Source organism: Loxodonta africana, chromosome 3, assembly GCF_030014295.1.
Source record: "Loxodonta africana isolate mLoxAfr1 chromosome 3, mLoxAfr1.hap2, whole genome shotgun sequence".
Taxonomy (NCBI): Eukaryota; Metazoa; Chordata; class Mammalia; order Proboscidea; family Elephantidae; genus Loxodonta; species Loxodonta africana.
Window position 1 is genome coordinate 15,987,797 of NC_087344.1, and position 13,076 is coordinate 16,000,872.

Genomic DNA, 13,076 nt, shown 5'->3' on the forward strand with positions numbered 1-13,076 from the left:
TAGAGTTTGAATTCCATTCTGTTGGTCTGTATGTCTATTCACATGCCAATAGCACACAGTTTGGATTACTGCAGCTTTGCAATTGTTTTGAAGTTGAGAAGTGTGAGTCATGTGACTTTGATCCGTGTGTTTGAAGATTATTTTGGCTATTCAGGGCCTCTAGCAATTCAAGGTGAACTTGAGGTTTGGCTTTTCCGTTAATGTACAGAAATGCTTTTAGAATTTTCGTTGGGCTTACACTGAATGGGTAGATGGATTTGGTAGAATTGCCATTTTGACAATATTAAGTCCTCCATTGCATGAAAACGGTATTCCTTTCCGTTTATTTAGGTCTTCTTGAATTTCTTTCAGCAGTATTTTGTAGTTTTCAGTGTATAAGCTTTTGCCTGCTAAGTTCAATTTATTCCTCAGTATTTTCTTTTTTAGATGCTATTGGAAAAAGAGTGATGTTCTAGATTTCCATTTTAATACGATTGTTTTGTTTTTTTTTGAGTGTATTTTCCTTGAAATTTGTTCCTTAGTTTTGTAGATTCACATCTATCATCAAATTTTGAAACTTTTCAGTTATCATTTCTTCAAGTATGATTTTTGTCACTTTCTCCCCCTCTTCTCCTTTGGGGGTAGCAGTGCTGGTCACGTGGATTGTGTCTAGCAGATCTCATAGGCTTTGTTTACTTGTTTTTATTTTTTTTTTGCTCTTGAGACTCAGTAATTTCAGTATCCCTTTTTTCAAATTTGTTGATAGTTTCTTCTTCTTTCTGAAATGTTTGCATTCTCTAGTAAATTTTTATTTCAGTGGTTGCACTATTGAGCTGCTGAATTTTTGTTGGTTTCTTTTTATATTATCTCTTTATTAATGGCTTTTTTTCTTTATTAATAGCCTCATTTTCTTTCATAGTTTTCCTGATTTCCTTTAGATATTTCTCCATGTTTGGTTTTGGCTCTTTAGGCATATTTAAGACAGTCGTTTTGAAGTCTTTGTCTAGTAAGTCTGATGTGTGGACTGGAACGTTTTCTGTCAGTTTATTTTGTTCCTTTGAATGGAACAAATTTTCTTTTTCCTGTATGCATTGTGATTTTTTTTTAAAGTGGACATTTTAATATTATAAAGTGGCAACCTGGAAATCAGATTATGCACCTTTCCCTTTTAATGTTTTTAAAGTAAATTCTTGAAGGTTATTTTATTGTATTTGTTTAGTGACTTTTTGGAATGAATGTATTCTTGTTTATAGCTGGTCACTGAAACATCTGTTGTTTAGCTTGTGTTCAGCTAGAGTTTTCTTTTCACACTTTACGTTTATCACTGCCCACTCTTCTTGCTTGCGTGGTTTCTGGGGAGGTCTGGTGAATTCTAATCCTCGTTCCTTTATAGGTATAGTGTTTTTGTTTCCTCTTGTTTATGTAAGTTTTTCCTCTTTGTGTAATTATCTGCACTTTCAGTATTCTATTCCCAGATTTAGATGTTTTGGTATTTATCCTGCTTGGTGTTCTATGGGCTCCTCGATCTGTGATTTGGTGTCTGGCAACAATTTTAGATAATACTGTGCCATTAAAACTTCAAATATTTCCTGTGTTCCTTTTTCTCTTCTGCTTCTGGTATTCCCTCTATGCATATGTTAGACTTTTTGGGATTGTCCCACATTTCTTATTCTCTTTCACTCTTTTTTCTTTTCAATTTGACAAGTTTCCACTGACAAATCTTCAACCTTACTGATTCTTTGCTTAAACATGTGCAACCTACTGATAAGCCAATCGGTGCCGTTTTTCATTTGTGTTACTGTGTTTTTCATTTCTGATATTTTCTTGAATATTTCTTTGAGTTTCAGTCTGTTCATTTTCATTACCCTTTTATTGTTGCATGTTGTCCACTTTTTACCCAGAGCCCTTATCATATTATCATAGCTATTTTAATTTCCTGGTCTAATATTTCTAACAAAGGTGCCATATCTGAGCCTTGTCCTGTTGTTTACCCAGTCTCTTCAGTCTGTGTGTTTCCACGTTTTTGTCAAGCCTATGCTTGATGAGGACTTCCTGGTGGCATAGTGGTTAAGTGCTATGGGTGCTAACTAATGAGTTGGCTATTCGAATCCGCCAAGCGCTCCTTGAAATCTCTATTGGGCAGATCTACTCTGTCCTATAGGGTACTATGTGTCGGAATCGACTCGACGGCACTGGGTTTTTTTTTTTTTTTTTTTTTTGGGTATGTTCGATGAGGACTGAAGTTAGGCAGTTTTCCCCCTATGTGGCATGTTAGATAGTGTTTGGTATTTCCCCTTCCTCAAGTCTATTAGGCTCTAAAAATTGGAAGTTGGTTAGGTTGGTTGAAAGGGTGGTAGAACCGTTTCCCTTAAGGGTAGACCGTTGTCAAGAACACAGTAGTGTTTGCAGTTGGTTACTTTTTTTTTCCAACTGGAATTATGAGAGACTTTTTCTTACAGTTTGACAGTGAAAACCTAGTGAGTCTCCTTTATGAGAAATTCACCGAAGTGTGAGGGTACCATAAGGCTAGGCCCTGTGAAATTTCTATCTCTCAGTCTCCAGGGATTAGTCAATTAGCATTGAAGTAAGGAGCCCTAGTGGCATAATAGTTAAGCATATGGATGCTAACCAACAGGGTGTTGATTAAAACCAGCCAGCAACTCCATAGAAGAAAATACTTGGCTGTTTGCTTCCATAATGTTTCCAGCCTAGAGAATCCTATGGGGGTGTTCTACTCTGTCACATTGTGCTGCTATGAGTTGGAATCAACTCATCGGCACCTAATAACATATGATTCTAGGTCAGGAGGTGGAAGTAACAGTGGTGGCATTCTCTGTTCCCAGTAAGCAGGGATTCTTTGTAGTAGTGCATGTGTATCTCCAGCTTCTGGGATAGCAGATTGCTCTGTGAGTTCAGATCTGTGACAGAGCTAAGAAGAGTTGTTGCTTTTCAGGTTTTTCTTATTGTGAGCATGCAAGGGACATCCTAGTTCCTTTTATAGTGGAATGGAAAATGGAAATTCCCATCTAGTGTTTTTAGAGTGATTTTGAAATGAGAGGAGCTAAAAATACATAGAAAAAAGAAAGAAACAAAAAATCAAAACAAAACCCACAAATACTTCTCCCAGTCTGTGCAGATTGGCTCTGTGCTGGGGCACTCCTGAAACACTTATAGAGTGAGAAAAAGTGTAGGTCTTTCTCAGGTAGTTTCTGAACAGAAATTTTGCTCTAGGTATTTGTAGCCTGCTAAATTTCCCCAAACACACAGTTGCTTTTGAATATCCTGATTTTCCAAAGAAGTACATCCCAGTTTCGGCTTTTAGGCCTTAGGCTATCTATCGTATGTTTTGAGCATACTGTTTAGCCTCAGCCCTCTATGAGCTGTTAGTTCCTCTTGCAATCTTTCCTTATAAATGCCTGCCACCTTAGCAGCCTGGGTCATAAGTTAGGTGAAAGAGACAAGGTCCTTGCATTAGTCCTTCAGGCATCCCCCAGAAAGATTAGAAGAGACACACACAATGATTTTCTGTACTCTAACTGGAGCCAGGAACAGGGTCCCACCCTGGGATCAGAAGCAAGTGCAGCTGCTATAAGATGACCACTGAGTTGGGGAGGAGATGGGGCAAGGGCAAGAAAAGAGACCACAAGTTTGCCTTACCTTTTTGAAGCCGTCTTTTCCTTGATTCAGCATTTGCTGTGCTGATGTCAACTGTTGACTCTTTTCAGGATACTCACAGGGTAGCAACACCTTCTAGGTTTCTTTTCCCCCTTTGGTGGGGTGAGAGCTTCATATAACATATCTCAGCGTCTTGCTGAACTTACCCACTTGATTCATTTTAACATTGCCCTTTGGTACGGCTCTGAATGAGAGACTGGAACTCAGTAGGCCAGAATCCAAATGTGGCCACTTTCAGAGCCAGGATCACTGACAAGATCCAGCAGAGCTCTTCCAACCTCCACAGACTAACTCCCAAAATAAAACTGATTTTTGTCACTTTTTCATTTTCTTATTTTGTATTTTTTTTCTGGTTTTTATATGCTTTTTCTCATCTTTTTCTCCTTTAATTAAGTTTTTATTTGCATGTTACTAGTTGCTGTTGAGTAGATAACAGTTGGCAGCAACACCAAACGTGCAAAGTAGAACTGTTTCACAGGGTTTTGAAGGTTGTGACCTTTCAGAGTCAGTTACGAGGCCTTACTTTGGAGATGCCACTGGGTGGGTTTGAACTACTAACCTTTTGGCTTGTCATCCAGGGCTTAACAATTTGTGCCACCCAGGGGCCTAGTTTTTATTTAGTCATCAGTTTTTACCACTTTGAATCCTGTGTTGGGACCCATTGGCCCTAAGCTAAGTAAGACTTGACCCAAGTCCGAGATGATGCAGAGGCCTCTCGGCCATTTCTTCTGAGGAGGAGACCCATGTGTAAGACTACCAAATGCTCGAAAACCTCTGCAAAGGTACCTTCACCAAGGTGAAGTTGGCTAAAGCTCTTCTTACTGGGAATAAGGTAAGATCATTAGGAAGACCCAGCAACCTCCTGCAGCATCCACAGACTATCCTGAGAGGTTAAAATTATGAAGGCTTTCAATCATACCTTTTCTTTATTCTGCCCTAGAACTCTTCCAGGTAGAAGAGTACGACGGACTTCCCAGTGGATGTGTGGAGCCTGGGAGTCATCTTGTATTTGTTGGTGAGTGAATCCCTGCCTTTTGGTGGAAATACCTTCATGGAGCTGTGGGAGTGTTTACTGTGAAATTGTTTGAAGTCATCACGAAAGAGAACACACTCCACATAGTGATGGAATAAGTAAGTGGAGGGGAGGTGTTTCATTATGCAAGGGCTCATGGCAGGATGAGGGAAAAAGGGGCTCAAGCCACCAAATTCTGCCAGATAGTGCCTGCGGTGCAGGATTGTCATAAGAAGTGTATGGTTCAGAGGGGCCTGAAAAGAGAAAACCTACTATTAGATAAGAAAATGAACAGCAAAGTTTCAGGTCTTGACCTTGGAAATGAATTCAGCCTGGGCAACAAGCTGTATACCTCCTGTGGCAGTCTCCCTTCCTTTATTCTGCCCTAGAACTCTTCAGGGAGAAAAGTATGACAGACCCCCCCTAGTGGATGTGTTGAGCCTCGGAGTCGTTTTGTATTTGTTGGTAGGTGGATCCCTGCCTTTTGTTGGAAATACCTTCATGATACTATGGCAGGAGGTAGTGAAGGGACTTTCCCTTCCATATGACTATGCAGTGTGAATACCTGCTGAGCAAAATTTTCATTCATGACCCTAGTGAGAGAGGTATTTCAGAGGCAATTCTGACACATCCGTGGATGATGGTGGGTCATGAAGAACCAAAGCTGTATGTGGAGCCACACCCAGATTACAATGACCGTCAGTGGATTGAGGTGATGTGTTACACATGGCAAGAGATTCAGTGCTTATTGATGATGCCAAAGTACAGTGTTGTGATAGTCATCTATTTGCTCCTGGTCGTAAAACACCTGAGACAGAGGGCCATAGCAGCCTGCAGTGGATCTTCATCCCGTGGTGTATAGTGTACCCTCTTGTGCTAACCCAAGCAGAGGAGGTAGAGCGAGGCTGCCATTCCAGCTCTCTTAGTCTTCTAGCACTGCTGTAATAGAAATACCACAAGTGGATGGCTTTAACAAAGACAAATTAATTTCTTCACAATATAGTAGGCTGAAAGTCCAAATTTAGGGTGTCAGCTCCAGGGGAAGGCTTTCTTTCTCTGTCTGTCTTCTCATCAATTTTCCCCTGATAGAGGAGCATCTTAGGTGCAGGGACACCAGGTCCAAAGCATGAGCTTCGCTCCTGTTGCTGCTTTATTAGGGGTATGAGGTCCCCAACTCTCTGCTTGCTTCCCTTTCCTTTTTATCTCTTGAGACATAAGGGGTGGTACAGACCACACCCCAGGGTAACTGCTTTTACATTGGATCAGGGGTGTGACCTGGGTAAGGATGGCATTACCATCCCATCCTAATCCTCTTTAACATAAAATTACAATCTCAGAATGGAGGACAGTCACAAGATACAGGGCATCATAACCGAGCTAAAGTGATGCACACTTTTTGGGGGGGACATCATTTAGTCCATGAGGCGTACCTAAAATTCCTCTTGCAATTATGCCAAAAAATATGCGGCCTGAGGAGGACCAGGGGTCAGGGCAGAAGAGCAGAAGCATAAGAACAACCCATCCTGGAGAGAAAGAAGGCCAGTCCTGTGCCCTCTGTGAACAGCAGCGTTTTCACAAACAAACATGGAATTGACCATTCCACAAATTAAGTGAAGACCACCTTGGCCAGGGCAACATCCACAATGCTTTGGACAGTCTATCTGATTCAGGATCAGGGACCTCCATGGCATCTACCTGTACCTCAGTCTCTCCACCCCAGTCCTATATGTACCACGAATCCAGGACAGACTCGGTGCAGCCCAACCAGGACTCTGGAGTGTGCTCCAGGGTGAGCAACAGTGACGTGCTGCAGTTTAGAACATCTTCCCAGTGTGTCTGTGAGGCTTCCTCCTCATCCCACACCATCAGCAGCAGTGGTGGAGCTCAGAAGGAACTGGTTTCCTCCAGGGAGTGTGAAAACTAAGCTCTTTGCATGCTGAGAAGCTGCAAGAGATTGCTGACCAGCCGAGTTTGCCTCAGATTGTGAGCCCAGCCTCTCCCTGTGTCAGCAGCCAGGGATGGCAGGGGGCCACTGAGATTTATTCAGTGTTATTTGCAGGATTACATGTCTTGGTTTGCCAGCTCAGCCCCACATATTTCTAACTTACTAAAAGTAGTAAGAAGGAAAAGGAGGAGATATTGGGAATGATCTAGAATTTGGTAATGGGGGTCCATGCATTTAGCAGGACAATAAATTGAGAAATGACTCTGGACAGGCTTAAGTGATTGGAACTCAGTATTTGGAACGCCCCCGCATCACTCTGGCAAGCTCTTGCTCTTTCTTAAGCTGCACTACATATTTTTCACAATGTAAATCCTGTCAACCATAGGCCCTTAGAAGTATTGACCTATTTTCCTACAAATTATAATGCTCTCTCTCCCCCACCAGTACAAGCCCTTTTCCTGAGGCAGAAATGAATCCCACTAACTAAGTGATCAAGGGCGGTGGTCACTAATGAGTACATGCAAGGAAGATAAAGTATATGGTATAAATTAGGTGGACCAAAGCATGTCTCAAAAAATCAGGAACTACAACTAGCTTGGAAGTTCTTCCCTAATGTAACCTTCTCACACTGTCAAAACACAAGTTTCTTTTTTTTTTTAAATGACACTCAGTATTTTGTATGTCCTATAGGAATTGTAATTGTGGCTGTGCCCCCAGTAATCAGGCATGGCTGCTGGGGGGTTATAGCAAAGCAATTTCTTATGGAAAATGGATTTAATCCCATGGAGCTATGTAAGCACTCTTCACGTGGGAGAGTCTAACCAAATCGACAACTACCTGCTTCCAGTGTGTGCTAGGCCTACCAAAACCATTAATACGGAAATATTTGTTGGAAACTGATACCCAGTGTTAAAAAATATAGACATGTCACTGTACAGGAGACAGAGCCAACCATGAAAAGCTGAGAAGCAAGGTCAATTTGGGCAAAATTTATTGGCATGCCACCTCCAAGGCTACTAAAGTTCTATAAATGGGTGTGCTAGAAAAATTTCTCCTAGGGTGGAGACGATAGGGCAGGTGGTCTCCCTCTGAAAACAATAAACAGGTTCAGAAAAGGATCCAGTGTATAATAGAATTGATGCCTATTCTTGAAATACTTAGGCCCACTTGAAAGTCTTCCATGTTGAGTTTCGCATGGCCCAGGATCTAATTTGATGGCTAAACTCCAGATTTTTTCACAAGGAAGAACATATGATGTCATTCCACAACTCGCCTGGTCTTCGGTCATTAGTGTTCAGTCAGTGAATGTATTCTTGAGATGGTCTCTAAATTCAGGTGGGACAAGCTCAAGGTCATACTTTGGCTCTTGTGGACGTGGTCTGATTTTCTTCAGCTTCAAGATGTTTCAGAAATAGACTGGAGGCCTTTCTTTCAAGTCATCTCTGTGTGGAGTTAAACCGACAACTTTCTGGTTTGCTGTTCAGTGAATCCCAAGGGACTCCAGAGAGATCTCGATGGCCGTGTTAGTGAATCAAGTGGCTTTCCCTATTACAAGCTTTCCTTTGTCTGTCTGAACGGATGAATTTGGGAGTGTTTGTTTTGTTTTCATGAATTCTTTGCTTCATGTTTGCTGCAGCGGATCTGTAGGAATCTGAGAGCAAAGACGAGGTGGAAGGGCTTAAACCTGGAGAGGCCAAGCTGTTGTCGCTGAAGTTTACGTGGAGGAACCAGCTCCATGGAGCCCAACGAGATGATGTGGAAGATCTGCCAAGTGTGCGATGCCAACAGCTGCGAGTGGGATGTCTCCCGGGCATATGTGTTGCTGTGCACACGTGACGTGCAGGCCAAGAGGACTTTGTGCAGTGGAGGATGAAGGTATGCACACTGCCTTGATGATTGCTCAACAGGGTTCAAGTGAAGTGAATTTCGGGCACCTTTTTTAGGTGGGTTTTCCGAACATTGCCTTCAAAATTACAGAGGAGCTTAAACCTTGGAACTCCTGTTTTCTCTCAGGCAGCTCTGCTGCCCCCATTTTAAAGTGCAAGGTCCCTGGTGATTTTTGAGACAATGCTATTGAAGGCCTCAGAGGTCCCTGAAATTCTCTTCACTTTTACCCCATTGAGAGTCCTCCGAGGCAGGGTGCACACCTCCATCCTCCACTGAACGAAGTCCTGTTGTCCTGGTGTGCCATTCATACACAGCAGTGTGTATTTGTGTGTGAGATCCCAGTCACAGCCATTGGCATCCAACACTTGACAGATCTCCTGCAGCATCTCATCGGGCTCCAAGGAACTGGTGATCTTCATCCTCCAGGTAAATTTGAGAGAGCGTGGTTTGGCCTGTTGAGGTTTGATCATTTGTGCAGCTTTGCTGTCCGATGCTTTGTGGTCCTTTTTGTCATATGTAAAACAAAGGCATCTTCTCATGAGCTTAAAGAACCTCCCAGTGGCCCGCTTCCAGCCCTGGCTGCTGACAGAGGAAGAGGCTGGACTCACAGTCTGGGGCAAACTCGGCTGGTCAGGTAACTCATGCAGTTGCTCCTCAGAGGAAGAGGCTAGACTCACAGTCTGGGGCAAACTCGGCTGGTCAGGTAACTCATGCATCTGCTCCTCATTTACAGAGCTTAGTTTTGACATTCCTGGGTAAAACTGGTTTTCTCCGGGGCCCCGGCACTCTCGTTGATGGTGTAGGCTGAGGAGGAAGGCACAGAAACACACTGGGGTGGTGTGATGGGCTGTGGCACCTCACTGTTTGTCACCTTGGCATACAGGTCAGAGTCCTGGTTGGGCTGTGCCCAGGCTGTGGTAGATTGCTGCCGCAGGTGGGCCAGGGCCAGGGAGAATGATGGAGAAGTAGACACCATGGATGTCCCCATCCCTCCCTCAGATAGAGTGTTCAAAGCATCGCGGATGTAGTAACCAAAGGTGGGAATGGTGGGTTCGGTGTAACTACGCTGTTTGGGTTTAGGACAGACGGTAGGAGGCACTTCATGGGATGAGGAAGGAGTGTGGCTATCGGTGCAATGGGCTTCAGCCTGGGGTTCCAGGATGCTGGTGTGGCTGTCAATGTCATATGTTTCGTGACGCAGGATCAGATAGGTGGCGTTCGCATCATTGTAATTGTGGTTCAACAGTGAGTCATGAATGTCTTCCTGCATGTAACCCGTGTTCACCGTCACCTCAGTGTGCCAGGGGTTATTGTAGTCTGGGAGTGGCTGCACATAGAGCTTTTGTTTTTCTTCATGGCTCATCTTCATCCATAGATGTGCTAGGATGTCCTCTAATGTGGCTCTCTTTCTTGGGTCACGAATGAAAATTTTACTGAGCAGGTGTTGACACTGGCTAGACATGTGGAAGGGAACGTGATATTGTCCCTGCAGCACCTGCTCTCGCAGCTTCGTCAAGGTCTTCCCACGAAAAGGCAGACATCCGCTTACCATGAAGTATAGGATGACTCCCAGGCTCCACACATCCACTGGGGGTCCGTCATACTTTTCTCCCTGAAGGAGTTCTGGGGCAGAATAAGGGGGAGTGCCACAGAAGGTATCCAGCTTGCTCCCTGGGGTGAATTCAGTTCCTAAACCAAAGTCTGCAAGTTTGATGTTCATTCGCTTGTCCAACAGTAGGTTTTCTGTTTTCAGATCCCTATGAACAATACCCTTGTTGTGGCAGTACTTCACCGCTGACACTATTTGTTGGAATTTCGTTTGGGCCTCTTTTTCGCTCATGAAGCCATGATTCACTAGGTGGTAAAAGAGGTCCCTTCCACTTGCATACTCCATCACTATATAGAGGGCGTGCTCATTCTCTATGACTTCAAACAGCTTTACAATATTTGGATGATGGAGATCCTTCATAATTTCTATCTCTCTGTATAGTCTGTGGAGGTCAGAGGACGTGTGCTGGATCTTGTCAATTATTTTAATGGCTACCTCTTGGCCGGTGATGATGTGCTGGGCCAGCTTGACCTTGGCAGATGCCCCCTTGCCGATGGTTCTGAGGAGGTGGTAGCGTCCCACATGAGTTTCCTCCACAGCAGAGAAGGCTAAGTGGCTCTGTAACATGTTGGCTATGGTATGAAGGCGTAGCGGGCTTTGGGATAAGAGGTGCGCTTGTGGTAGGATTAAAAACTTAAAAACCCAAAACCCTAAAAAGTGGTGACTAAAAACTTAATGAAATATGGAAAAAATGAGAAAAAGTTAAAATATAATCAAAAAGGTAAAATGAGAATAGAGGAAGTAAAATTTTAAAAACTGATAAAAATAAGATAAATTGTATATATAAACAAAACAAGAAATCAATGAGAAAGATTCAAAAAAGGAATAAATAACATGAGGATAAGAAAAATACAAAATAAAACAATAATAGTAAGATGATAAAAAAATTAACAAGTACATAGAAAAAAAGAAAAATTGAGGATGTAAAGGAAGAATAAAATGAAAAACAAATGAATGCAAATGAGGAAAAACAAAGAGAAAATAAGAATAGCTGGCGAGGAAATAGAAAAACCACAATTTAAAGAGAAAACAAGCCAAGTTTGGTCACGATGTCTCAGGTCACTGAAGGAGCTTCCTGAGCTAGAAAGACCACAAACCTAGGTTTCCAGGTACTTATATAGGGACTTGGCGTTCCAAAGAATTGGCTCCTTATGAGATCACCACAAGAAATGGACCAATAAAAACGGGGGGTAATTGACTGTGCTTTTTGTTCTCAGGGATTCTTTACTCATTTTTTTTTAGAAGAAAAATATGTGTGTGTGTGTGTGTATGTAGAGCGAGAATTCCACAGAGCTTTTCTTTCCTTTTTATTGATCTTCATGTTATTTTTTTATTGTGTTGCAAATATACATAATAAAACACGCCATTTCAACAATTTCTACATGTGCATTTGTTACATTGCTTATATTCAAGCTGTGCAAGCATTTCACGGTTTATGTTCCAAATCATTCCACTACTTTTCACATAAACTCAATGATCCTAATCAAAAACTCTTCCTTCCCCCTCCCTGTCACCCCTGGTAACCACTAATAAGATTTGTTTTGTGTATATTTGCTTATGTCCTATAAGTGAGATCAGAATGCATTTCTCCTTTTCCGACTGACTGACTTTTCTCAGCTTGGTGTTTTCAGGCTTCATCCATGTTGTCGTATGCATCAAGACTTCATTTTTGGGAGTGTGTGTAATATTCCATTGGAAGTCCCTGGCTTGCACCAACAGTTAATTGCTCATCTACTAGTTTGGGGGTTCAAACCCACCCAGAGACTTCTCAGAAGACAGGCCTGGTGATCTCCTTCTGAAAGGTCACAGCCTTGAAAACCCTGTGGAGCAGTTCTACTCCATTGTGTGTACGTACCAAAGTTTGTGTATCCATTCATCTGCTGATGGACATTTTGGCTGTGTTCATCTTTTGCTTCTTGTGAAAAGTGCTGCAGTGAACAGTTGTATATAGATTTCCGCTTGCATTCCTGCCTTGCATAGTGGCTGTTGTTGTTATTAGATGCTGTCGAGTTGATTCTGACTCATAGTGACCCTAGGTACAACACAACAAAACACTTCCTGGTCCTGCCCCATCATCAGAATTGTTGCTGTGTTTGAGCCCATTGTTGCAGCCAGTGTGTCAGTCTGTCTTGTCAAGGTCTTCCTCTTTCTCCCTAACCCTCTACTTCACTAAGTGTCTTAGTTATCTAGTGCTGCTATAAGTGCAATACCACAAGTGGATGGCTCTAACAAAGAAATTTATTCTCTCCCAGTCTACGAGGCTAGAAGTCTGAATTCAGGGTGCCAACTCCCAGGCAATGCTTTCTATCTTTGTTGTTTCTGGGAGAAGGTCCTTGTCATCAATTATTTTCTCCCTAGGAGCTTCTCAGCACAGTGACCCTGGATCCAAAGAACGTGCTCTGCTCCTGGCAGTTCTTTCGTGGTGTCATGAGGTCCCTATATCTCTCTAATTTCATTTCTCTCCTTTTATCTCTTGGAAGATAAAAGGTGAAAGAGGTCACACCCCAGGGAACCTCCCCTTCCATCGGATCTGGGCTGTGACTTTCGTAAACGCGTTTCATCCCTTTCTATTCAATCCATGACATTCCACCTTGTTGTTGTTGTTAGGTGCCGTCGAGTCGGTTGTGATGCATAGCGACCCTATGCACAACAGAACGAAACACTTCCCGGCCCTGCGCCATCCTTAGAATCGTTGTTATGCTGGAGCTCATTGTTGCAGCCACTGTGTCAGTCCAGCTCCTTGAGGGTCTTCCTCTTTTCCGGTGACCCTGTACTCTGCCAAGCATGATGTCCCTCTCCAGGGACTGATCCTCCCTGACAATGTGTCCAAATTATATAAGACGCAGTCTCGCCATCCTTGCCTCAAAGAAGCATTCTGTCCGCACTTCCTCCAGGACAGATTTGTTCATTCTTTTGGCAGTCCCTGGTATATTCAATATTCTTCGCCAACACCAGAATTCAAAGGCGTC

General features: G+C 42.9%; 1 protein-coding gene across 1 annotated transcript; it reads right to left on the reverse strand.

Moving 5' to 3' along the window:
• Positions 1–9,234: 9,234 nt before the first annotated feature.
• Positions 9,235–11,679, reverse strand: LOC135230496 (serine/threonine-protein kinase MARK2-like). Its single transcript, XM_064279849.1, has one exon. It carries the CDS (start codon positions 10,672–10,674, stop codon positions 9,235–9,237), a length of 1,440 nt encoding a protein of 479 aa, XP_064135919.1. The 5' UTR covers positions 10,675–11,679.
• Between the last annotated feature and the right edge of the window lie 1,397 nt (positions 11,680–13,076).